Genomic DNA, 25966 nt, shown 5'->3' with positions numbered 1-25966 from the left:
TCAGATGGTGACCGCTGGGGGACCATGTAAGGCATTTCCCCCTTGCCTACCTAACCTCGGCTCCGCCCGGGGGTCCTAGCGCCGCTTTTTCGGCATCTCCCCAGTAACATGACCCCAGAAGCCTGGAAAACCTTGCTGCCAATACCAAGATCATCTGATCTCTGGCACCCTGGCTAATGATCCTCCGGGCTGTGTACTCTGAACTGGTAAGTGACCGCTCCGGACCATCGCGGGCCCGCAGACAAAAAAAAAAAAAAAAAAGTGAACATGAGCAAACTGCCACGTGATGCAGAAGTTCACGTGACTAGTACTACACATGACTTCCAGTCCACCGGCGCCTCCTGGAGAGCTAGGACGCAAGGAAGCAGGGGTAAGGAGATCCCCGGGCTGATGGGCAGCTACCGAGGCTCTACTGTCCGCGGGGAACTAGAACCCGGGTGGGGGCTTCCCCGGGAGAAGCTCGCCAGCTGCTCCCCAGTGACTGCTGCTGCACTGAAATGCAGATGACCTGGGGAGCTGGTAAACATCCTCTGCCGATGCTTCCTCTCTCAGATGATCCGAGCCGCGCTGTCCCCACTCCTCTTGCTACTGCTTGTGTCCTGGGCGTCCCGGGGCGAAGCAGCTCCAGACCAGGATGAAATCGATTGCCTCCCCGGCCTGGAGAAGCAGCCCGATTTCCAGCAGTACTCCGGCTACCTCAGAGCCTCGGATAACAAGCACTTCCATTACTGGTGTGCGGCCCTGCCTCCCTAGGAGAGTGTGATAACTGGGCGGGCGAATTCTAATGACCCCAGGCAGGACAGGTCTCTTACTTCCATCAATCCCTCCTTGTTTACCCTTCCTAGGTTTGTGCAGTCGCAGAAAGACCCAAAGAACAGCCCCGTAGTGCTTTGGCTCAACGGAGGTCCTGGCTGCAGCTCTCTAGATGGATTCCTCACAGAGCACGGCCCCTTCCTGGTGAGTTAACACCGGGTTCTCCCAGGCTGAGAGAAGGCAGGAGGCCTGGGGGAGGGGGGGGGAACCGGTGGCTTCCCAAGTTTGTTTTCCTTCTTAACACTCCCTTAATCCCAGCAGTCAGGGAGGCAGAGGCAGGTAGATCTCTTGAGTTCAAGGCCAGCCTGGTCTACAAAGCGAGTCCAGGACAGCCAGGGCTGTTACACAGACACCCTGTCTAAAAACAAAACCCCCACAATTCTGTTTTGTTTTGTTTTATCTGACCCTCGACCTAACTTTCTGTGCCTCTCAGAGAGTGTGGCAATATCTAAAGAGCCTAGCACTGTGACTCTTTCTCTCCACCCATCTGCCCACTGGAACTCACGCAGCAGTGTCTTCTCTCCCCAGATCCAGCCAGACGGTATCACCCTGAAGTATAACCCCTACTCCTGGAACCTGGTACACCTGCAGCTGTGGGTCTTGTGGGGGTCTGGGTACTTGAAAGAGTAAGGAACCCCCTTCTCATTCCCTGCCCACCCCCCACCCCCAGATCGCCAACATGCTGTATATCGAGTCCCCAGCGGGAGTGGGCTTTTCCTACTCGGATGACAAGACATATGTGACCAATGACACTGAGGTGAGTCTGGTGCCCACCTGCACCATTCTCCCTGTTTCCCCAAAGCTGGCACGATGAGGGGAGAGAGCATGGCCTCAGCGGTCACTTTTGGCTCTGTCATGTGCTCTGTAGTCGGCCCATAACAGTCACTTCCTCTTACACTAAATAAAGTGGGAGGGACTCCTTATCTCTGAATATGTTTCCAGTTTAAACGTCGCGCCTCCTGACTCCTCCATCTCACCATCCCCAGGTGGCTCAGAACAATTATGAAGCCCTTAAAGATTTCTTCCGCCTCTTTCCGGAGTACAAGGACAATAAACTTTTCCTGACTGGAGAGAGCTATGCTGGCATCTACATCCCCACCCTGGCTGTACTGGTCATGCAGGATCCCAGCATGAACCTTCAGGTACAAGGCAACTGCAGGAAGAAGGGAGACACCTTGAAGCCATGACCTTGGATTATTAGTAAGGTCAGCCTAGGAGCTCCTTCATAGCCTTCTAGTTGGCTGCTCTGTTAGCTTGCATTGCCTCCTACCACAGGAAGCTCACCTGCCAGGCTGACACATATGTCCTTTAGGTTGAATGACGTCCCCCACCCTCCCACCCCCACAATCCACTCTGGATTGCAGCTTCTAGATTGCAGGTCTGGGTATAGGTCAAGGGAGGGTCCCTCCTCGCCCTTCCGATGAACTGAGAACCCTGGGTGTTTCACAGGGGCTGGCTGTGGGCAATGGGCTCTCATCCTATGAGCAGAACGACAACTCCCTGGTCTATTTTGCCTACTACCATGGTCTTCTGGGGAACAGGTATGAGAGAGGGACGGTTGGGCAATATTTAGGGTGGGGCAAGTCACGAGATCTCAGATCTGTCCATTGGCACATGACATCCCTGCTCTGGGTTATGAGGAGGTAGGGTTGGCCAAAGGCTTTGATGCTTAAAGGCCAAGGACAGAGACCAAGATTTAAAGAAAGCAAGGAGCCTGGGATGGACACCCGTAAGCCAGCACTTAGAAACAGGCAGCTGAGCTACAAAGTGACTTTGGGACTTGAACCCAGACTGCTCACAAAAACCTGGTCTCGGTAACACTTTTATGTTCTTTTCGAAAAGGCCCCGAGGAGGGCTGTGCTGCCTGTGTGGACTAGGGGGCAGGAACTAGGAGTTGGGTTTGATCGCCTGGGGTCAGGGTCTGGTGAGAGCGATGAGAGGGAGCACCCTGCACTCCTTGGCGCCGTTGCCCCCCCTCAGCCTGAGCGCTCCCTGGTCTACAGGCTTTGGACTTTGCTCCAGACCCACTGCTGCTCTCAGAACAAGTGTAACTTCTATGACAACAGAGACCCAGGATGCGTAAACAACGTGAGCTTCAGCCCCTTTCTGTGTGTGTCAGCCCCTCCTCACGAGTCCTGAGATGAGGCTCACGCCTCTCCGTGGGAAACCCCAGCTCCAGTGCTCCTCTTTCTGGGAGAACTGGGGATTGAACCCAGGGCCTCACGCATGCAAGGCAAGCACCCTACCAACTGGGCTCTAGCGGCGGCTCACCCCACAGCCTTTCTGTCTCGTCTCTGTGAAATCCAGTGAGGAAGCTGAAGCCAAGGATGCTCAAGCCACTTGCCCCAAGTCACATGACAGGGACCAGCAGTGTTAGGGTTGGGACCCAGGTCTGGAAGATTACTTCCAGTGAGCTTTGGGCTCTCTCCCTGTGAAATAAAGTGGGTGAAGGGTGGTGACAGGAGATGAGTGAGGTAGGAGAGCAGTTATTCTTAGAGGGAATGGGTAAGGTCATGGAGGGCCATGGATCCAGAAAACATGATAGTATATCGTCACAGCTCCAGGAGGTATCTCGAATTGTGAGCAACTCTGGCCTCAACATATACAATCTCTACGCCCCGTGTGCTGGTGGGGTACCCGGCACTGATAGGTAGGTGCTGCTGCTTATGCTTTGGGGCTGCTGGTTATGCCTTGGGGCATTCCAACTGCCTCTAGAGGCCCAGCACCCATTTCCCCCCCCCCCCCAGATATGAAGACACCCTTGTGATCCATGATTTTGGTAACATCTTCACTCGCCTGCCACTCAAGCGGACATTTCATAAGGTTTGCAAGGGCGCGTATGGGCTTTCCCCGGGGGAGTAGGTGGGGCAGATAAGTAAAGGCCCTCACCCTGTGTCCGTGCCCCCAGGCACTGCTGCTGCGTTCTGGGGACAAGGTACGCATGGATCCCCCCTGCACCAACACCACAGCCCCCTCCACCTACCTCAACAACCCGTATGTTCGGAAGGCCCTCCACATTCCCGAGAAGCTGCCCCGCTGGGACATGTGCAAGTGAGCTTCTGTGGCCCCTCACAGTTCAGGAGGTGGCAACGGCAGGGTTCACAGGGCTCCTGCAGCTAGGGCTCCTCAGAGCGGGTGGTGTGGACATTCAGGGTGACAATTACTTGTGCAGGATGTTTAACGGCCTTGATCTCCATCTTGATTGACATTCAGTTAAACTTGGAAGTGGCCACACTGGTTAGTATCAGACCCTTTTCTGACATTTAGTGAGTAGACACTGTCCAAACTGCCACTCCATTGCCACCCAGAGCTGCTCAGTTCATTCTGTGACCCCTGCAAGTAAAAGGGTAACCCTAGCACATTGGAGCCTAGCAAAGTCTTTCCTCATTGGTCAGTGCCCATGCTCTGCTCTGTCATTACCTGCTGTTCCTTTCACACCTGCTGGTCCCCGCACACTAAATGCCAGCCATATCACAGCTTTAGTAACAACCAAAAAGTGCACCCACACATCTCCCAAGTTTGGGTGGGTTGAGAATGTCTGAATGCCAGCTCTGTTCAAATAAGTAAGTACAAGAGAGGTAAGATACCCAAAGTGGGAATTGGAAAGGTCCGACTGTTGACTGTCCCCTTCTGTTCCTGTTTTTTGTTTTGTTTTGCCATGTCCTGTGCACACGCTCCCGGCAGCCTTTTGGTGAACTTACAGTACCGCCGTCTCTATCAAAGCATGAACTCCCAGTACCTGAAGCTGCTCAGCTCACAGGTATGTGGGTGTAGCACAGCGGGCTCCAGCCAGGGCTTCCAAAGCTTTCCACCACTGTAGCTGTAGGCTCTAGAGCAACATGGCAGTCGGGTTCCTCTTTAGAGCTTGCCCCACCACGCCCCCACCACGCCCCGGTGGTTGTTATTCTGAGGGCTCTGCCTTGCTACATAGCATAGGCTAGCTTTGAACACAAACTCTCCGATACTGGGATTACAGGTGCGCCAACACACCTAGCTCTGGGAAAGTGTCGTGCATGCTCAACTATGGTTTCCCTGTCTGTAAAATGAGACTAATAAGCTGGGCGTCGTGACTCATACCTATAAGCCCAGCCTTGGGGAGACTGAGGAGAAACCTCAAGTTCTTAGCCAGTCTGAGCTCCATGATGAGACTGTCTCATTGGGGGGGGGGGAGGCATCTTCCTCCCTGTATAGTAAAAGCACCTGCTTGGTGTTTACTGTATAATATGCAATCGGAAAACATGAGGATTTCGGGTTCCTGTTATTAGCTGGGCTTCTGGCATCCCGGGAAGGTAGGGCTTGAGCCAGGGAAAGGGCTGAGGGCCCTTTCTATTTGCCCTTCTACTCCAGAAATACCAGATCCTACTATACAATGGCGATGTGGACATGGCCTGCAATTTCATGGGGGATGAGTGGTTTGTGGATTCCCTCAACCAGAAGGTAAGGTCGTGCTGGGCGGTAGGGGCTGGCGTGCCAGGAGTGGCTCTAAGCTGCAGAGGGCACACCTGGAGACGGCTCCAGTCCTGAGACACTGAGGGCAGCTGTGTGCGGGGATGGCGGGAGCCACTGGCTGATGTCTTTTCTCATGGGACAGATGGAGGTGCAGCGTCGGCCCTGGCTAGTGGACTACGGGGAAAGTGGAGAGCAGGTAGCCGGCTTCGTGAAGGAGTTCTCCCATATTACCTTCCTTACCATCAAGGTAGGACTCTGAGCCTAGCGAGGGACAGCTGAGGCCAAACGGACAATGGTGACCTCCCATCTTTACCCTCTGGCTTCTGTTTGTTCTGGGGCACCACTAGAGCATCAGGACAAGCTTCCAGGGTGAAGGGGGGGGGGGAAATAAAGGTCTTGGGTATAGACCAGGGGTGAAGGATCCACACCTCACAGAGCTTTGCTCCCCAGGGCGCTGGACACATGGTCCCCACGGACAAACCCCGAGCTGCCTTCACCATGTTCTCTCGTTTCCTAAACAAGGAGCCTTACTGAGGGGACCCATGGAAGTCCTCAGTACCTGATCCAGCCCCTCCCAGCCTCTCAGTGGAGAGAGATCCTACCTTATGCAGAGTGCCCCTGTGGGGCAGGTCCTGCTCTAACACTGTCCCTGACTTCTCACAGCCCTGTGCACCCCAGCCTGGGCCTTGGGCTTCACAGAGACAGCCTAGGGGCGATGAGTAATTTGTTCCCACGACAGTGCGGTCGGTGGCTTGACCTCCCCTCAACCTGCTTAATGAATGCTTCATCCCAGGACCCCAACAGAGCTCTAGGGCAGCCCAAGGAGAGGGGTGGATGGATTGTAATTGATGACTGACTGATTATGAAATTAAATTCAGTGTGGCTTCAAACCGAATTCTTCTCTGTGGCACTGGGGACACTACGGGCTGTGGATGGGAAGGGGGAGAGGCTGCTGCTGAGGACTGTGAATGTCCTGAATGCCAGCTGCCTGGGTGGGTCGAAGAACTCAGGCAGCTGCTGCAGAGGATAGAGGGTCACTGGAGTCCACAACATTGGTAGGACGGTTCTTTTCGATCACTTCTCGAAGCCCTTTGGCAAAGTGGAGGTCTGCCCCAACGGTGAGGAAGCCCTGGGAAGGGGACAGGGAATGTCACACATTCCTTCAGTCGTTTGGAGAACAAACACAAAAGGACTTGGCAAATCTCAGAGCCACCACCCCACCCCACCCCAGCTCCTTTGCAGTGTGACTCCTCTATATCTGGGCTTTGTTTCTGAATAAAATCCCTTGCTACTTAAATATATATATATGAAGGGGCTCCGGAGGGCAAGTAGCATTGGGGTGTGTCCTCCCGCCTACAGTCTACTTACTGCATGATTGGTCACCTCCTCACGCACAAAGTTGATGCCCTCGGGGAGGGGGATCTGCACCCCACGCCAGGTCCGCTCTGTGGGTGACAGAGTCAAGCTCAGCCGGGTCCCTGCAGCCTAGCCCCCTGCCCCTACACCCTCCTTCCTCACAGCCTCAGCCCCTACCATTGAGCATGGGCATCACTCCGATTTGTAGCAGCGTCTTCAATGGGGTCTGCAATGGGATCAGCTGGGGGAGAAAGACACAGCATCGCGTGGGTGGTGGGTTTGTGTGAGCTGCTACCCTGCCCCAAGGCCTGGACCCACCCACCACCATTCCCAGCTCACGGCTAGAGATTCCAGCGCAGACTGGTTGGAGTAGATCTGAAACCTGCAGGAGAGAAACAGACCCTGTGACCATGAAACCTGGGAACATCCTCTCCTTGGGCCCTAACTAAAAGATGTCCCCAAGTGTCAGCCTTCCAAGTCCCACCTAGTCATCTTTCCAGGTAGCTGCCATTCCCCAGACGTGCATCCCTAAGTGGCTCTTGCCTTTGGTGCCCCTTTCTTTCGACTTTTCATTTGCCAAGAATGCCAATGTGCCAGGTTTCTACCATTAGGTCAGTGAGTTTGGTTTGTTTTATCTAACAACATTCAACAATGTTTACTCCCTGTCAGGTAAGAAACTTATTCCAAAAATTAAAACAGAGCTGGCTGGCAAAATGGTTCAAGTGTGGGTAAGGGCTCCTGCCACCAAGCCTGACTGACTGAGCTTGACTGGGCACACATGGAAAAGGAAAGAAGGGACTTTCACAGGTAGTCCTTTGACCTCCACATGCACTCCACGGCAATGTGACTACCCACACAAGCCAGGTTGGTGGCCCACTCCTTTATCACCAGCACTCAGAAGGCAGGGGCAGGCAGATCTCTGTGAGTTTGAGGCCAGCCTAGTCTACATATTAAGACCTTGTCTCCAAAAAATAAAAAAAAATAAAAAATCGGCCAGCACTCAGGAGGAGGAGGCAGGCAGCTGTCTGAGTTTGAGGTCAGCCTGGTCTACAGTGAGTTCGAGGCCAGTCAGGGTTACAAACACTTTCTCAAGAAGGGGGAAGAAAAGAAGGAAGAGAGGAAGGAAGGAAAGAAAGAGAGAAAGAAAGGAAAGAAGGAAAAGGAGAAGACATTGAAATGCTGGGTTAAAGATGTAGAGCCCTTTCCTAGCATGTATAAAGCCCCATTCCATTCCCAATACCTCATAAATGTGTACATATATGCTGCTGGGGCATGTGTGTGTGTGTGTGTGCGTGTGTGTGTGTGTGTGCGCACGCACGTGCGTGTGTGTATGCTTGCATGGGTAAAGTGCACATGTGTGCAGGGGTGTGTATGGATATGTTCATGTATTGTTTGGAGACAGTCTCTCAATGGCCTGAAGCTCTGTGTCAGGCTAAGCGGTGTGAACAGTGAGCCCCAGGCACCTTCTGTGTCCGTCCCCCCCACCCCCCCACCCCCGTGCTGGGATTAGAAGCCATTGCCTCTAAATTTGGGTTTTTAGGTGGATTTTAAAACTCAAGCTCAAGTGGTGATATTTTGTTTGTGCTCTAACAGAGCTTGCCTGAAGATCAGAGAGTGATCTTTAACTCCAGCACTGGAGGGGTGGGGTGGGGTGGGGGGGGATGGAAGCAGGAAGATCTGAAGTTCAAGGCCACCCTGGGCTACATGAGATTTAACCAGTCTAAAAGAGAAACAGAGCTTGAAGGGTCCAGGAATATAGAAACATAAAAGTGTAATCCCAAATAACAGTGGCTAGCAGCCACAACACTTCAACAACCACTCTCTGCCTTAAGAGCAGACATCCTGGCAGCCACTGTGTACAGAGGGAAACTTCTAACAACAGTCTCCCACCTCCCAGCGTCCCAGCCAGGCAGGTGTGGCAGACAAAGGTTAGCTTGTCACTATTGTCTCTGCGGAACCCTCTGCTTTGTATTCCCTTAATGTTTAACTGTCCTCCTACGTGACTACTCTCTGCCTTGCATTCTTCCAGGGACAGTGAAAAGCGGCCGTATCAGGCACCGGCTTTCGCAAACATTCTGTTAACATCCTAACATCCTGTAACCAAAAGTTGTAAAACTTAAAATGTATGTGACTCCAAGCCTGACCTCCAGGTTGTAAAAGCTCTTTGACCCACACACCTGGTGCTTGATTTCACTCTAAGAGGCCCAAATCAGCCCCCACTGCCAGTTTCAGTAGCTCGAACTCTGGCTGTGGTCCCAGTTAACTGGTAGGTTTGCCTCTGGTTTCATAGACTTCAGTGGTCCGTCACCCGTCATTTGCGTACCCCGGACCCAACAGCTCACATCTTTGATCCCAGCACTAGGGAGGTGGAGACAGAGAAAGGAATACAAGGCAGGAGACAGGAGCTCAACCCTTTTCAGTCTGAGGATTTTGTAGAGGTAAGAACTTGAGTTGCTGACCCCTTTACTTCTCTGATCTTTCAGCTCTCACCCGCTAATACCTGACTTGGGGTTTTTATTATTAAGACCAATTAAGTTCGTGCTACACACAGGCCCTCATCCTTGAACTCACTCAGCAGAGCTATCTCTCCAGGCCTTGAGATTTTTGTTGTTGTTGTCGGTGATGTTTGAGACAGGATCTTGCTATGTAGGTTACCCTTGGCTGGCCTCAAACTCACTGCAATTTTCCTACCTCGGCCTCCCTGGTGCTAGAATGACCAGGCCAGGCTGCAACACTGTAAAACGAAGCGTGACTCAGTTCTCATTCACAGCCCTAAGAATCTGGGACTATTACAAATTGTCTGTCACTGATGAGGAAACTGGAGCTGGAGAGGTGACGGGAGCTGCCTGACATCATTGGCTGTGTGGACTGGACCCTGCCTCCATATTCCAAGGCCCTGTACTGTCGCGGTCCAGCCTCCGAGTAGCACTGTCCTTTCTCAGCACTGACTACTTGCTGTGTAGCCACTAGTTAATGAACTGTGACCAGCAGCCTAAGTGCTGTTTAATTAGAACTATAAAAGCAGAGAGTCGCTCATGGCCAGGGGCAACTACACTTGATACCCAGCCTGAGAGAGTAGATGATGTTTTTCACCTGTGCTTAGCGCAGGAGGAAATGGGCCCTGGGAAGATAGAATGACTTGCTTTGAGGTCATGACTGCACCAAGTCAAGGTTGATGTCCAAACCAGTGTTTCCATCCTCGTTGCTGTGTGACTGCGGGTGTGTCATTTAGCCTTCCCAAACCAATGTGCTGGTCTGTTAATAAATAATAACCTGCTCTGCCTGCTTCCACATGCTGGGAGAATTCAGGAGTTGCTTTAAGAAACTACTGTTAGCCAGGAGTGGTGACACATGCCTGCCTATAATCCCAGGCTTAGGAAGCAAGTCTCTTTGACTTTGAGGACAGCCTTGTATATACACACACCAAGTGCCAGTCCACCTAATGCTGCATACTGAGACCCTGTCTCAACAGAAAGATAAAAAAGGTAAGATGAGTACTTTGGGGATTGGGGAGATGTAGTTCAGCTGGTATAGCGTTGGTATCTGGCATGCACCAGGCCCTGGGTTCAGTTCCTGAGCACTGCATAAACAGAACATGGTGGTGTGTACCTGTGATCCCAGCGCTCTGGAGATAGAAGCAGGATCATCTTTGGCTGCACAGTAAGATAGATTTTGGATGTATGGGTGTGGGCATGTGGGTACATGGCATGCATACGGAGGTCAGAAGACAACCTCCCCCCCACAGTCTTTCCTAGGCCAGGCTAGCTGTCACTCCCAAGGATCCACCCATGTCCGGTCATCATCACTGGAATAAAGACATGTACTATCACGTTCGGCTTTTCCCAGGCCTTCTAGGGATTCAAACTCAGGGGCCTTGTGCTGATAAGGAAAGAACTTTACCAACTGAACTATCTCTGCATCCTTGAGTTAAAATATTCTTTCTTTAACGATGTATTTACTTTTATTTTGTGTGCCCTGCTGTTTTCCCTGCATGTATGTATGTGAAGGTGCCCAATCGCCTAGAATCGGAGCTACAGACAGTTGTGAGCTGCCATGTGGGTGCTGGGAATTGAACCTGGGGTCTCTGGTAGATCAGCCAGTGCTCCTAACCACTGAGTCATCTCTCCAGGCACAAGCTAAAATCTTCTTTATTAATGAATACATTCATTCATTCATTCATTCAGAGACAGGTCTCACTATGTAGCTCTGGCTAGCCTGGAACTCACTACTCACTGTGTAGACTACAGCGACCTTAAACTCACAGAGGCCCACCTGCCTATGTTGAGTATTTAAAGGCCTGCCTATGCCATAACTCCAGGCTGGAGTTTGTTTTGTTTGTACTAACAAAGACAGACCCCAGCTTGTTGGAGGCTTACAAGAATAGCTTGGTTCTAGCCCCATGGCTCTGCTGGGCAGATGTCGCTACCTTGGAGATAGCTCAGAAGCTAAGTGCCCACCCAGAATCCTTATCCACTGCGTACCTGCGAAGGTCCAGCTTTATTCTCAGCGCCTTGCCCCGGAGTGTCATCTTAGCGCTGAGACGCCCTTCCTGAGGGAAAGCGTGTGGAGACATTACGGACTGGAAAGGTTTCCCAGGCCACTTCTCACGGACCCCCAGGTACCCTCACCCTGGGGCCCGTACCATGATCATCTTGGATAGCTCGACTTCAGGCAGCATGGGTGGAGCCAAGGCGATGGTGACACTGGCAGTGACAGAGATGGTGGTGCCCGAGGGCTTGATGGTACATCGTGGAGGGCTCACAGCCTGCAGCTTCAGCTTCAGGGGTGAGTTAATCACTGTAGGACTCTGGAAACAGAGGAAGGAAAGCTCGTCACAATCCCAAACTGGTTCCTGGCGAGCACCGGGGCTGCTGTTGGGGGACAAAGCCTCAGGCTTTTTGGAGGCAAGGGATGGCAAACACAGACCAATGTGACAATGCCCCCACGCCATTCTGACCTGCACCCAGCCCCCATGAGTTGGTCAAAGTAGTGTCCGTCCTTCTTTCTCTTTTGGGATGGTCTCTAGCTATGTATGTTGCCAGGCTGGTCTTGAAACCCTGGACTCCAGAGTTCCTCTGGCTCAGCCTTCAAGTGCTGAAATTACAGCATGCACCCCACACCTGGCTCCCCCTCCTCCCTCCTCAGTATTTAATCTAGACTCAAACCCCCAGTTGAGACTCCCCAGGGATGACTTTTTTGCTTAAACCTCCCAGCTCCTGCGTCCTCATCTCTGAGCTGCTCTACAGGCCACGTAATACTATTAAATGCTCACACATACTCATTACCAAACAGGATGCTGAGCCAGGTGTAGTAGCAAAACCTGTAATCCCAGTCTTTGGGAGGCAGAGTCAGGAGGAAAGGGCATTCTCATATTCTCATGTATACGTGTGTGTGTGCGCGCGCGCGCGTGTGTGTGTACTGAGGCCAGCCTGGGCTACATGAGATCCAGTCTCAAAAACAAACATTCCCTTAAGCATAATAATTCTGACCACAACCAAGTGAGCCAGGCACTATTACCCTCATATGTATATGTGGGTGCGTGTGAGCATGTGTAAATGTGTTATAAGGTCAGCTTAGGTGTCTTTATCATTTCCAATCTTTTTTTTTTTTTTTGAGACAGGGCCGCTCACTGGACCAGGAGCTCACTGACTGAGCTTGATTGGCAGGCCGGCAGGCCCCACAGATCCTCCTGTCTTGTCCCCAGAGCTGTGACAGCTGCCGCACCCAGCTTTTATTTTAGCATGGGTGCTGGGGATCCAAGGTTGGGTCCTCATGTGACTAAGACAAGCACTTTACTCACTGAACCATTCCCCCAGGGAGCTGGAGCAGACAGACAATAAGCTTGTGCAAGGTTGTGTGGGTATTCAGCTACAGAGCTGACACATGCAAGCAGCGTGAACACAGTCACGCGTTTAACTACTCCGCCATTGCACTGACAACGACGACGATGACGACAGTAACAACAGAGCCATTTCACTGAACCCCATAGCAGGTGCTGTTCTGGTCACGTGGGTTACTTCACTGAAAACTCACGACACGCTCACAAGGTTGTGTGTGTGTAGAGGAGGCCGGCATGACCTGGAGTCACACAGACTCAAATGCTGTCACTTATAAAATTGTAGGTCTGTATGTCACATGCACACAGTGCCCTCAGACACCAGAAGAGGGCACTAGGGCCTCTTGAATTAGAGTTCCAGACAGTTAGCTACTGTGTGGGTGTGCTGGAAACCAAACCCTGGGTTCAGAGCAAGTGCTCTGAACCACTGAGCCACCTCTCCAGTCCCATGGAGTATATATATACATACAAAATGTTTGTATATGGGGCTAGAACTCAGAGGTTCAGGCATACTAGGCAAGAATTCTACTAACTGAACTATATCTCAAACCCATTTGCATTTATTGATTGATTGGTTGGTCAGTTTTTCAAAACAGGGTTTCTCTAAGTAAAAGCCCTAGCTGTCCTGGAACTTGCTTTATAGAGCAGGCTGACCTGGAACTCAGATCCACCTGCCTTTGCCTCCCATGTGCAGGGACTAAAGGCGTGCACCACCACAGCTGGCTCAAACCCCTGTTTTAAAATGTTTTAATTCCCACTCTCTTCCCCATTAAGTAAAGCTAAGTAAAATGTTGGTGACCACACTTGGAAGGCCTGGGTTCTCTCCCAACCTCACAGCTGCTCTGTAAAGGCAATAGGGCAGGAAGTGCCAACCCTGCTTCACAGAGAGGGATACTTGGCCACAGACAAAAGAGCAGGCCTTCTGTGCCCTCTTTAGCCACCACAGGAGATCTCCAACCGTACACCCCACCTACTACCTCACTGTCTGTAGGAGGAGTGACCTCCGACCCCAGCCACACCCCTGCCAATACTCACCAGGAGAACAATGCTCCCAAAGTAGGTGGCCCTCAGAAGCATGTCCAGGTCACTTGGCACCTGAACAGGAGAATCAGGAATGAGACAGGATCATTGGCCTCACCACCATGGGCCCTTCTTACCCAGCCTGGGACAAGCCTGATATACCTTGTCCCCCATAAGTGTCAGCTGCAGGGCTCCAGCTTTGAAGTAGCTCTCCATGGCAGAGTCAAAGAAGAACTCAGAGAAGGCCACGTACACCATCCGCTCCTGTTCCTCCAATTGTGGCTCCACAGCCCTGTTGATGAGGCTCCAACTCCCCTCAGTCAGGGGGAAGAATGTACCCTGGGGTTGGGAGTTCAGGGTCAGGTCAAGGCAGATTGGAGTTGTGCCAGGCATAGTCAGGAGCCACGGACACCTGGGCTCTGTGTCTATCGTGGAGGGGCAGGGTGCTTGGGGACACATCTTAAAAAGCACCGCAAAGAGGCTAGGGGGCCAGGAGGAGTGTGGCTGGGAGCACACGAAGCAAGGCCTGGGGCATGTACTGCTCTCCCAGACGACTGGGGTTCAATTCCCAGCACCCACATAGTCGTGCCACAGTCTGCCAGTTCCAGGGAATCTGGGTCCCTCTTCTGTCCTCCACCGGTACTGCACACACACACTGCTGCACTTACACACAAGCAGGCAAAGCATTTAAACAAATTAGCCCAGAAAGTCAGAAAGAAGCAAAGAGACAAGCCAAGAAAAGAAAGCCAGAGAGGACTGAGAAAAATAACAGTGCAAGGGAGGGATCGGAGTGGCCTTGGGTACCGGGCAGCAATAATCACAGCCGCATCTACATATCCATCGTGGCCGCCCAACTCCAGGTTCTCAGTGGCCCCCTCTACTTAAGTCACTTTGAGATGTGGTCTTGCTATTGTAGCCCTGGTTGGGCTCAACTTCATGGCAATCCTCCTTCAGACTGTCTAACAGAAGCCTCCTTTGGTCTACATGGCATCTCATCTCACTCTGTTCTGTGCTCATATTAGGAAACAGGCACAGATGCTGCCCGCCAGGGGTGGGATGAGGATTTGAGCTGCAGAGTCTTTGGAACAGTCTGCTGTGGACCACAAGAAGGAGCAGAGATGGTCACATACCAACTGCTGACCCTGGGCCAGTCTTCACGCCTGTCAAATGAACACAGCCCTATTTACTGGGACCTATTCCTGCCCAATAGAGCCCTGCCTTCTCTGCCTCCCCCTATGATAAAATACTTAAAAACTTATGGAAGTCACTCCCAGTGGTCCATGCATTTTACTCTTCAAATTTGTGAGATAAGAACCTGAAAGCTGTCAGACATGGTGAGGCACGCCTTTAATTCCAGAACTCAGGAGGCAGAGGCAGGCCCGCCTGGGCTACACAGTCTAAAAAAAAAAAACAAACTTGAAACCTGCTGGCTCAGGGTGGCTTTGGTGGCTGTCCAGTTTCTTCTACTCCCCCCCCCTTGGGCAAAAGGAAAGGCCTCCATCAAATCCAAAGACACCCCAGTAATCCCCGTGTCCTGATGATTTCCTGACCAGGAACCGAAAGGAGAATCCACAGGGGAGGGATTTTACATTGTTATCCCAGCCTTCCCAGCTGTTTAAAAGGCTGGAAGGCAGAGCCTGGATTCATCACTCTCCAGTAAAGCCTTGAAGGCCAGAGGAAAAAAAGTCCTCGGAGTCAGTCATGGTTGGACGCTGGATGCTGTCTGAGCCTGTTAAGGATGATAATGGGTTTTGATTCAGATTTTTTTTTTGTTTGTTTGTTTGTTTTTCAAGACAGGGCTTCTCTGTATTGATTTGGAGTCTTTCCTGGAACTAGCTCTGTAGACCAGGTTGGCCTCGAACTCAAAGATCCACCTGCCTCTGCCTCCCAAGTGCTGGAATTAAAGGCATGCACCACCATCTCCAGGCTGACTTTTTTTTTTTTAATTCAGTTTTTAGGATGCCCTGCTTTTCAGCCTGCCCTGGTCCTCTGCCTGAGGCTTGTAATTCTGAGCTATACAAACTCCTGCCTGTTCCTACTAGAAGGGGATTGTTTCCTTCACACAAGGGCCCCTGGTTCATTTCTCCCCAATCCACTCTTGTTTTGACTCCCCCATCACATCACTATCTAGGCACCAGTCAAGGACCCTCACTTACCCGTTTGTTAAACAAACGGAGCTAGAATGAACTAACTCTCAGGGTCCCTTAGGTAGGGCCCACTGGAGGGGTACACCAAATGCCACACCTAATAGTCCACTCAGCTCAAAGAAGTCAGAATAATAGCTACCCAAATTCCCTAAAGGCAGTTAAGGCTCCCTCTTGGGGTGGAGGGGATGAGAACAGGAGGTAGGAACAAGCCCAAGTAAGGCAGGAGCCAAAAGCGGCCATTGTGAAATTGTCCTGGCTGGAGGCAAGATGCCAGGAGAGGGCTCTGCTCCCGGCTTCAGCAGTTTTAGGTTATCGGTCACTCCTGCCTCGAAGCGATACCTGAAGCTGTAGCTAAAGATGTGACTGAAAGCCTGAAAGCAAGGAGTCACCTGGATACTGCGAGTGGGCCAACCGGACTGACCAGCTCATCCCCCTCCACATAACCTCATCCCTATAAAAAGGCTCCAGACTAGCAGCTAAGTGGTACCCTACCTCCAGGGACCCCTCGAGTTATCCAGGAACACTTTAATCTTTCTCTTAAGTTCTCTGTAATAAAATACTTATTTCTAAAACTAAAAAAAAAAAATGGTTTTAGTAATATAGCTGAAATTTCACACACACAAATTCAGCAGTTGGGGGCTGGGGAGAGGGCTCAGTGGTTAAGAGCCCCGGAGGGTGTGGGCTAAATTCTCAGCAACCACACGGTACCTCACAGCTGTCTGTAGGTCCAGGCCTAGGGTATCTAACACCCTCTTCACACATGCAATGAACATACAGACAGACAGACAAAACCACTTATGCACAGAAAAAATTTATAAAATCTTAAAAAAAAAAAAAAAAAAAAAAAAGCACTGTTGCTAGGTGTGGTGGCACTCACCTTTAATCCCAGTGCTCGGGAGGCAGAGGAAGAAGAAGCTCTGTGAGTTCGAAGCCAGCCTGGTCTACAAAGCTAGTCCTAGTACAGTACAGCCAGGGCTGTTACACAGAGAAACCCTGTCTCAAACAAACAAACAGCATTGTCAGGCTGGCAAGACAGCTCCCTGGATAAGGGAGCTTGCCAGCAGTCCTGAGGACCTAGGTTTGATCCCCAGGACCCCAGGTGAAAGGAGAGAACCAATCCGAGTTGTCCTCTGCCCTCCACATGTGTGTCATAACATGTGTTTGCACACACACACTATTTTATCTATCAATGGATGTTTGCAGGCTGTATGTCACACAAATGTGACACCATTTTACATGGTGAAATTGAACATCTTCAGCTCATGGTACCCATGGAGGGCTTGGACTCAGTCCCCTGGAAAACAAGACTGTTGGCACCTGATTGACAGGTTGAGAGAGGCAGGGGATGGGCAGGGCATAAGCAAGTTCCCTCAAGTAAGGACCTTTGCAGGTCACAGCTGGACAGGAGGAGCTGTGGTGGGTGATAGCTTGCTTGCATAAATAAGGCCTGTCTGTAGGTCAGAGAACGGAGCTTGCCACTAGCTAACCATAGAGGTCTGGAGGTTTGTACAGACAGACAGGAAGTGAGATGGCTGGGCAGAAACAGGGAGAAGCAGGAACTTGCTCTCTTGTCTGCTGAGATGCTAGAGAGGTAAATTGTAGCTGTGGCTTACTCTCTGATCTCAGCATTTTCCTCTATATCTGACTCCAGGTTTTTATTACCTAGACCAATTAAGAACTCCATTTATAAGGAGCTGCAGAGACTCAGGATGAAGTTAGAAAGGCAGGGCTTGAACCCATGCCTGCAGCAGCAGCAGCAGGAAGCCACACAGTCAGCCCTGAAGAACCCAGCTTACCCACAGAGAGAAGGGAAGCTGGTTGGCGGTCAGAGGCCACAAACAACCAACGCAGACAGCTCACCCGGAATTCCATATCCAGGTTGCCATTGGAGACCACAGGATCCTTCAAGAGGGAATAGTCGATGCCAACAAGGTCATCCACAGGACTACGCACTGCAGAAAGGGGCTCGAGTCACTCCAAACTTGGTGACGTTGGGTCTGGTGCTTAACTTCTGTCTTTCATTCATAAACAGTGACACTCACCCCTCACAGGGTTCTTAGTCATTCATAACAACAGTGACACTCTCTCCTCACAGGGTTTTTCTGAAGATCAGATTGGCTTTAAGTAGAAAGTTCTTAGACCTAGTGTGGTATACTTGCTCAGTAATGAAGCTATTGTTAATTAGTTCCTCCTCCTACTGTGACTACTGGGAAGGCTTTATCAAATAGCTAAGCAAGGTGGAAAAGGAGGGGCCGGTGAAAAGGCTCATCAGGTTAAGGAGCTTGTCTCCAAAGCCTGGCAACCTGAGTTCAATCCCCAGAACCAGTACAAAGGCAGGAGACAATCAACTCCACAGTGTTGTTCTCTGACCTCCACACATACACCATGACATGGGCACACACACACACACTAATAATGATGTTGTTTTAAAATGTTTGAGGTGGAAAAAGAGTCGTTTCCCCTGCCTTCCTTTTCAATGCATTTTATCCAATGGGCCTGAGGGAACAAAATCACTGATCCAAAGTAGACAGACACAGTGGCTTAGGAAGAAGAGTTATGTTAACTGAACACCCATGAGATGCTCGCTGATGGAGACAAATGGGGGCTTATGATCAGCAAACACAGGCTAAAGTCCTTGACAACCCTTAGGGGAGACCCTGCCAGCCAAATGAGGAGACCAAAGCCCAGAGAGGTTTTCCTAGCTAAGGTCAGACACCGGGTCAGTGACACACTTGAACCCAGAACTGTTCCATGGCTAGACTTGGAAGGAGCCTGTATGACAGCAGCATGCCACTTCCTTCAGGTCCAGGCCTGGGTCAGGTCTCCTGACCTCACCAGCACTGACTCACCGGGCACTGTGTCCAGGAGAGAGCTGAGCAGCACTGTCCCAGCGTGGTGGAGCACAGGGCAGATCTGGGGACAGGGCCAGAGTCAGAGCTTCTCAGAGCCAGGCCACCCCTACTTTGCTACCCAGGTCCACCATCAGCCACACCTGTTGGTTGAGGAGGAACCGCATCCCCGAAGTGATGAACGTGGAGAAGAAGTTATATATCCCCCTGCAAGGAGAGGAGAGCCTGGGTTAGCCCAGCCCTTGCCACGACCACAAGCCAGACCCAGTAAAAATGACAGTGCCCAAAAGAATGGTCACAACAAAGACTCCTTAGTTCCAGCCAGCTCTATAGTACTCTCCAGGATCCAAGCCCAGCCCCTCTCCAGCTTGACCCTCAAGGCTCCCTCCCCTGCCATGTGCCTCACATCCTCATAGCTGCTCAGGGACCACCACATCTAATCCGTACACTCCTGATGCCCTCTCCAGCGTTTCCTGCCCTGTGGCCTCCTGACAAGACTCAGAGGCCTCCTCTTCCAGGCAGTCTTCTCAGACTGCCCTCCATGGAAATCCCTCCACCCTGAATACTCTCTTGGTCCCACTTCCTGGGTCCTCCTGACAACCATTTAAATCCTTCTAGCTGGACTCTAGACTTTGTTCTAGATCTTCAAGGCCTGGGACACACTACGCTTGCTGAACAAAAAAATAAATCTGACAGTGTGGGACACCAGACAATAGATCTATCATGTTTCCCCTCAAAACTCCAACACCAAGGACCCAGGATTTCCAGTATGCCACTTTTTGTTATTATCATTGAGAATGTAGTACAGGCCCAATCCTGTACACAGTGTCAGGGTGTTCTGGGCTTTGTTTGACACAAGTTCTCACTTTGTGGCCCTAACTGGCCTAGAACTCAAGACATAGTCCAGGCTGGCCTCGAACTCACAGAGTGCTTCCTGCCTCTGACTCCCAAGTGCTGGAATTAAAGGTGTGTGCCACCATGTCTGGCTCCAGTTAAATTCAGGTGCTGGGGATTGAACCCATGACCTTGTGAATGCTATTCTGGCATTCTACCACTGAGTCTACCACTCCAGCCCCCAGTGTACTAATCCTAACAACTACTTTTAATCTTATTATATGCCAGGGACTGTATCTGATGAGACAGTGTCCATGATGATCTGGTAAATTAGATTCTATTCTCCTCCCCGTCTTCCTGAAGAAGTTGAGGCACTGAGCTTCAGCGACTTGCCAGAGTTCACACAGCCAGGGAGTGAGAGGACTAGGATTTGGACACATGCCGTGGGATTCCCAAGCTTAGCACTTGTCCTTTTCTGCTCTGGGAAATTATACTGCAGGGCTCAGAAGACGTGCACCGGGGCCGGGACTTACTTGAAGGTTCCCCCGAAGGCCATATTCATCCTAGAGACAGAGGCATCACAGGAGACATTGGACACTTTAATCCGACCGTTGGGATCTTGGGAGAGCTGCAGACCTGTGCGGATGGACACACCCTCGGCCGAGGCATTGATGTAGCCCCCATCATAGCTGCCAAAGGGAGGAGGGGTTCGAGTTCTCTCCAGTGAGAGATAACTGAGTGTCACTACCCTCTGTTTACCACACACAACAGGATACAAAATGTTTGTGACCACATGCATCCCCATTGCCCGCTCATCCTCCTCCACGCCTCCATGCCTGAACCCCTCTCCCCAACATGGCCCGCCCTTACTTTCAGGACTATTTTTTTTTTATGGTCTAATAAGTTTAATTAGTGTTGTTTGTATAAGCATGGATGTCGAGTTACTAAGCAGAGTATGCGCAACATACCAGCATCTACAACACTTTAAGAAAAATGACTCCCACCTCTCTCACTGAGAAACTGAAACCTGGAAGGCTAGTAGATACTGGACCGTAGCCACTAGCCCCACCCCTAATCATGGGGGGAGTCTCACAAGAACCAGTAGAGAAGCTGCCTCCGGAAGTTCAGCCCCAAGGATGCGTTGGAAATGTGCAGCAACAACTCCTGGTCAGGCTGGAAGTGGAGCTCCGAGGATATCAGCTGCAACTGTGTAACCTTCACACTGTAGAGGGCAGGGTTAGGGTGGGTCCAGGGCCAAGGGGAGTGGACTTATCCAACCACCCACGGGGACCTTATCCCTTGTCTTCTAGCTATAGGCTGGGGGAGCTGGGTGGGTGGGATGGAGTTTTCCTTTGTCCCCTAAGAGCCCAACCTGGATTAGGTAACTCAGAGATCTGCTCTCTAGATCCAGGGTTAAAAATGGCCTTCCTCTCTTCTTATGTACAATGTTTAAAAGACAGCGAGTCACCAGGAGTGGTGGCGCCCATCTTTAACCCCAGCACTTGGGAGGCAGAGGTAGGCAATCTCTGAGTTTGAAGCCAGCCTGGTCTATGGAGTAAGTTCCAAGATTGCCAGGGGTACACAGAGAAACCCTGTCTTGAAACAAAAGACTGGGAGTCTCCATTTGTTACTCAGACTCTTCTTGAATTTGTGAGCCCAAGTGATCCTTTCACGGGAATTACATATATATTTATATTATATTACACACACACACACACACACACACGATTTGGTTTTTTTAAAAAGGCAGGCATAGTGTCACATGCCTTTAATCCCAACACTCAGAAGGCAGAAGTAGACCAGCCAATGTAGGTTGAAGGCCAGTCTGGTTTATAGAGTGAATTCCTAACCGGTCAGGGCTGCATAATAAGATCCTGTCTCAAAAATAAAGAAATAAGGGAGATGCTTCAGCAATTAAGAGCACTGGCTACTCTTCCAGAGGACCGGAAATTAATTCCTAGCACCCACATGGCAGCTCAGGATTGTGTAACTCCAGTTCCAGAGAATCCAACACAGACATGAATGCAGACAAACCACCAATGCACATAAAATAGTTAAACCTTAAAAGATAAGTAAAAATGAAAAGATCTATATAGTCTTGTTGCTTGCACCTCATCCTCTGTCCAAACTGTGATTGCTAGATCTGTTTTTGTTGTGTTTTGTTTTGTTTTGAGATAGGGTTTCTCGGAGTAGTCGCTCTATGGTCCAGGTTGGCTGGAACTCCGGGATCCTTCGGGCTCTAGCTTTCAGAGTGCTGGGGTTAAAGGTGTTTACCTCCACCACCCGACCTTGTTTTAATTTTTTAAAGCCCAATTTGGCCTTTAACTTGCGATCCTGCGCCAGCAGCCCCTCCCCGCGCAAAGCCCAGATCACAGACATTTGCCAGACTCAGCTTTCCACCTGGTCCATCACTTTAACTCACTGCACATCACAGCTCTTCCCATCTCTCCCATCCTAAACTTCCTCCCTTTTAGCGCCACCCTACGCCTAGACTCCACACTCATCCATTGGTAAATTCTTCCAACGCACCTCCCCACTGTCCTTTCGTCCAAGCTTCAATTCTCCTGGTTCGAATTCCCTTTTCTTGGGTCCGCCAACCTCCATCCATTACCTGGTAGCCCCACCGGTCCCACCCTGTCTATTGGCCACGCCCCGACCTGCCTAGATCCCAGGGGTCTCCCAGCTCATCCCACCCACCTTTGATGTCCCTCCGCCAGGCCGTACTTACTCGGAGATGTTGTAGTAGAAGTGGCCCTTTTTGCCTATCAGGTCCGGGATGGTAATGGTCTCCAGCTCTTGCTCCAGAAAGCGCAGGCCCTCCTGCTTCACTGAGGTAGCACGGAGACCCTCAGCTCCCGCGCCCGCAGCCCGAGCGCCCCACCCGGACCACGCCACCCGCCGCCCGCCTTACCCAGCTCCAACGCCGCGGAGGTGATGCGGATCTTGCATCCCGGGAGCTCGGCATGAGCACCTGCCAGGAGCGCTAAGAAGAGGGCCGGGAGCAGGGCCATGGTGACCAGGCCTGGGGGGGGGGGGCAAGGTGAAGTCGCAGGTGTCATCTGGGCGGCTCAAAACCACTCCTTGGACGTGCAACTAGAACCGGGTGCTGGCCCGAACCGTTACTCTCCATAAAACTGTTCCGGGCACTCGAAACTAATAATCTTGTCTCCATTTGCTAGATGCAGAAACCGAGGCTCCGAAGCGCAATGCGACTTGCGCTCTGCCTCCAGAGGATTTAGGGCTTAGTTCCCTCGTGTGACCTCCGCGTGGCGTGTTTGAACCTCAGCAGGATGAACAACTCCCCATCCCCCCACCACCACTTTCCCTTTTCCTTCAGAGGAGGGCGTGTGCTGACTTGTTTGTTGGTATGGCAACCACCACACGCGCATTCCTGCTGGGTGGCTTGCGGTCTCCCAGGCCGCGCTCAGGGGTGGCTCGCCTGACCGCTGTCTCCTGGGTTTCCCGGCTACCCCGGCTACCCCAGGTCCTAAATCTCTCCCATCAGGCATTCGGCCTGGTGTCCCATCCTAATGCCCTCCTTCATCCGCCCTCCTCCACCTGGGTTCGGTGGGCCACGCAGCTCAGGAGGGTCTAGGGGTACGATGGGGATGCACCCCAACTCACTTAGTGTTGGACCTGGGGGACGGCGCGGTCACGCGGGATGGCAGACAGTGCAAGGGATCCGGGCGGCGGGGTCTGGCGGGCAGCGCGGGTCCAGCAGCCTTTATAAGCATGGGCCTCCGACCCCCCTCCTCTCTGCTGTTCTCCCCTCCTCCTTAGGGGCTGGGAGGGGACGGGGCGGGACGCTAACAGCCCTGAGGGTGGATAGGGCAGTACCGAGCCTGTGACAAGCCTGGCTGCTGTCTGGACAAGTGGGGGGACTTGCTTCTAAAAGAGCGAGAAAAGTGCAGAAGGCGACTTGCCAAGCAAGCCACAGCTGTCAAATTCCAATCACCTGAGCCCTTTCCTGCACGCTCTTCAGTAAATCCCTTCACTTTACTCCGAGCTCCAGTTTCCTCATCCAGCACAGAATCATTACCGGGGGGAACTCCCGTTTCGGCAGGCATCCATGCGAGGCCCCGCGTCTATTTTCCCTTTCCTTTCCTTCAGAGCCATCTCCTTGCTGGTTTTGTTATGGGACCTCAATCTACCAGAGAATTTTAGGGTCCTGGGACCTTCTCTTGGGGAAGCAAGTTCTAACAAGTATTTTAAGCCCCCGGAAGGACACCACAGGGCAACTAGAATCACCCCAAAAGGAGGCTTGTCCTTCCTGGGGCACTGTGAATTCTTTAGTGAACCCTTGAGGCTGGCTGACTCACACAGTACCCCTGTACTCCATGCTCCGCTCACCGAGGTGACGATAGAGAGGAGATGCTGGCTACCTTTTTATAGCCTTGTGGACAGCGAAAGAGAAAGAGGGAACTGCTCATGATGCTTCCTGAGCATGTACTTCAACACTCAGCTGACCAAGGAGAGTAGTCTTGTTTTGTCCAGAAGCTTCATGGACTCAGAACTGTGCATGGGGATCCACTCACTCTCAGGCAAACCAGAATGGCTAATCACCCTAGATCTGGTTTTACCTTCTTATAGTTTCAGAGGCTGGCTCTCTGAGGAATTCTCTCTGGCAGGAAACTGGAGGTTGAACCAAATTCTGTGACTGTTACTGGAGAATTCAGGAACTGTTTGTAAACAGTGGGAGGTGAGTTAGAAAGCCCAAGAAGAAGCCTAGACTCTTCTGTCTGAGGGACCAGTGTTTGCATCCTAGGATGTCAATCCTTAGAACCCTTATTTAACCACTAACATTATTTTCTCCTCCTAAAATGGCAACAATTAACGGAGTTTAGAGAGGAGGACTGTTCTTTGGTTTTTGAGACAGGTTCTCATGTAGCCCAGGCTGGCCCTGAAATCTCTATGTAACTAAGGATGGCCTGCCTCCTTTTCCAGAGTGCTAGGATCCCAGATTACATAACATTCCTGGTCTGTGTGGTTCTGGGATCGTACACACAGAGCCTTGTGCATACTAGGCAAAACGCTACCAAGTAAACCACATCCCCAAACTTAATAGAAGGTTATTGTAAAGATAAAAGGATCTATTGCAAGTGGTGGGCACAACCTGCACCATACTATTAGCAATGCCATTATGTTGAAAGGCATGAGTGAGCCCAGCAGAGAACAGAGTGTGAAGGCCATCCAGATGACTACAGGTCTGCGTGGCTTTGAGATCAAGAGAGTAGTCTTCCTGGATTCTGACTCAAGACACCAACCTGGGGTCTGGAAAGATGGCTCAAAGGTTAAGCACCTACTGGGCGCTTAAAGAGGACCTGAGTTCAATTCCCAGCATGCACATCCAGTGGCTCACAAATCTGAAACTCCAGCTCCAGGGGATTTCTGGCCTTGACGGACACTGTAGTCACACCGCACCCCCTCCCCAACACATTCTCCAAAAGGCACACACACATAATTAAAAATAAATAAGAAAATGAAGTAAACCTGGGGTCTGCGATGCAGCTCAGAGCTGTGAGGTTTCCTTGTATGCCATAGGCCTTGGGTCAGTTCCTAGCGGAAAAACCATACTCCTTACAAACACCCTCCAAAAAGAGACTTTCAGCCTGGCGGTGGTGGCGCACACCTTTAATCCTGGCACTTGGGAAGCAGAGGTAGGTGGATCTCTGTGAGTTCAAGGTCAACCTGGTCTACAAAGTGAGTTCCAGGACAGCCAGGGTTGTTCCACAGAGAAACCTGGTCTCGAGAAACCAAGAGAAAGAAAGAGACTTTCCTTCTTTCTGTCCTTCCACCCTCATCTCCTCCAGCCTCTTCTTCTGCCATCCTCGTCCCCAGTCGGCGTCCCCCGTCGGCGTCCCCCCTCAGCCCCCCCCCCCAGCATCGTTTCTGTGGTGCTCAGTTGCTTGAAAGTGTTAGGTACAATCACTGACATTTCTCCATGCCCTGGTCTCCCATCACTCACCCTTCATCCTGCCTCTGCACACTGTCCTTTCTAGTCCTTGAACATGCAGCTTTTTCTTGCTTGGGGTGTTCACATCTGCAGTTCCTGATGCCTGAATGCTCTCCCACCTTCTTAGGGCTGGCTCTTGCCATTCTGTTTTCTAGTAAATCGGGACATTTTTTCAGCAAACTTCCTTCCTTCCCTGCCTACTTAGAGTTTGCTCCTGACCACACAGCCACACAGCGGGTTGTTTTCTTTTCCTTTTCTTTTCGTCTTTGTTTTTGTTCCGGGAAAAGGTCTTGATGCGTAACCCTGGCTGGCCTGGAGTTCGCTGGATATCTAACCCAGACACAGGTGTGACCTCATGGGGTAGGAGAAGGTGCCCTCCCTGGCCCTGACTCCTGGGGCTGGCAGGCTCAGTTGTGTGCATTTCCCCTCCCCTCAGTGAGTTGGTCTCACCCCTCAGTGATGCTGGCAGAGTGCTGCCCAGGGAGGGCTTTAATAATCTCCCTGAGTGTCACAACTTGCCTTGCATGATGGAGGGGTAAGCCCTGCCAAAGCCCTTCACGTTTCCCATGGCTTTGAGGAAAATGGAGCTCCTGGAACTCAAAGGGGACCCTCTGTGCCTGGCCATCCCAGCCATGTCCCAGGTACCAGGCTAGCCCATTAGTCAAGCACTCTGTTTCTACACAGACCTGGTTCAAGACTTTTGCTAGAG

The 25966-nt window shown here is 51.4% G+C and overlaps 2 protein-coding genes across 3 annotated transcripts; one reads left to right on the top strand and one right to left on the bottom strand.

Moving 5' to 3' along the window:
* The first annotated feature begins 252 nt into the window (after positions 1-252).
* Positions 253-6157, top strand: Ctsa (cathepsin A). The gene is made up of 15 exons (XM_051186477.1): positions 253-370; positions 553-731; positions 846-957; positions 1342-1392; positions 1484-1570; positions 1800-1955; positions 2263-2354; positions 2817-2901; positions 3372-3463; positions 3561-3636; positions 3722-3864; positions 4498-4573; positions 5161-5250; positions 5405-5509; positions 5713-6157. Exons 1-15 carry the CDS (start codon positions 317-319, stop codon positions 5794-5796), a joined length of 1482 nt encoding a protein of 493 aa, XP_051042434.1. The 5' UTR covers positions 253-316; the 3' UTR covers positions 5797-6157.
* On the bottom strand, positions 6145-23093 carry Pltp (phospholipid transfer protein). 2 transcript variants are annotated; one of them, XM_051186454.1, is made up of 16 exons: positions 22929-23093; positions 22216-22326; positions 22033-22132; positions 20398-20526; positions 19838-19993; positions 18614-18677; positions 18471-18534; positions 17482-17573; positions 13637-13813; positions 13490-13549; positions 11261-11425; positions 11100-11167; positions 6958-7000; positions 6796-6859; positions 6631-6707; positions 6145-6391 (listed from the first exon to the last, which is right to left on the bottom strand). In XM_051186454.1, exons 2-16 carry the CDS (start codon positions 22313-22315, stop codon positions 6269-6271), a joined length of 1482 nt encoding a protein of 493 aa, XP_051042411.1. In that variant the 5' UTR covers positions 22316-22326; positions 22929-23093; the 3' UTR covers positions 6145-6268. The 2 variants fall into 2 exon arrangements, with proteins under 2 accessions (XP_051042411.1, XP_051042420.1); XM_051186463.1 differs by lacking the exon at positions 13637-13813.
* Positions 23094-25966: the final 2873 nt, after the last annotated feature.

Source organism: Phodopus roborovskii, unplaced genomic scaffold (genome assembly GCF_943737965.1).
Source record: "Phodopus roborovskii unplaced genomic scaffold, PHOROB, whole genome shotgun sequence".
In the NCBI taxonomy this organism is placed as follows: domain Eukaryota; kingdom Metazoa; phylum Chordata; class Mammalia; order Rodentia; family Cricetidae; genus Phodopus; species Phodopus roborovskii.
Note: the sequence above shows the minus strand (reverse complement) of the source record. Positions and strands in the feature narration are given on the sequence as shown.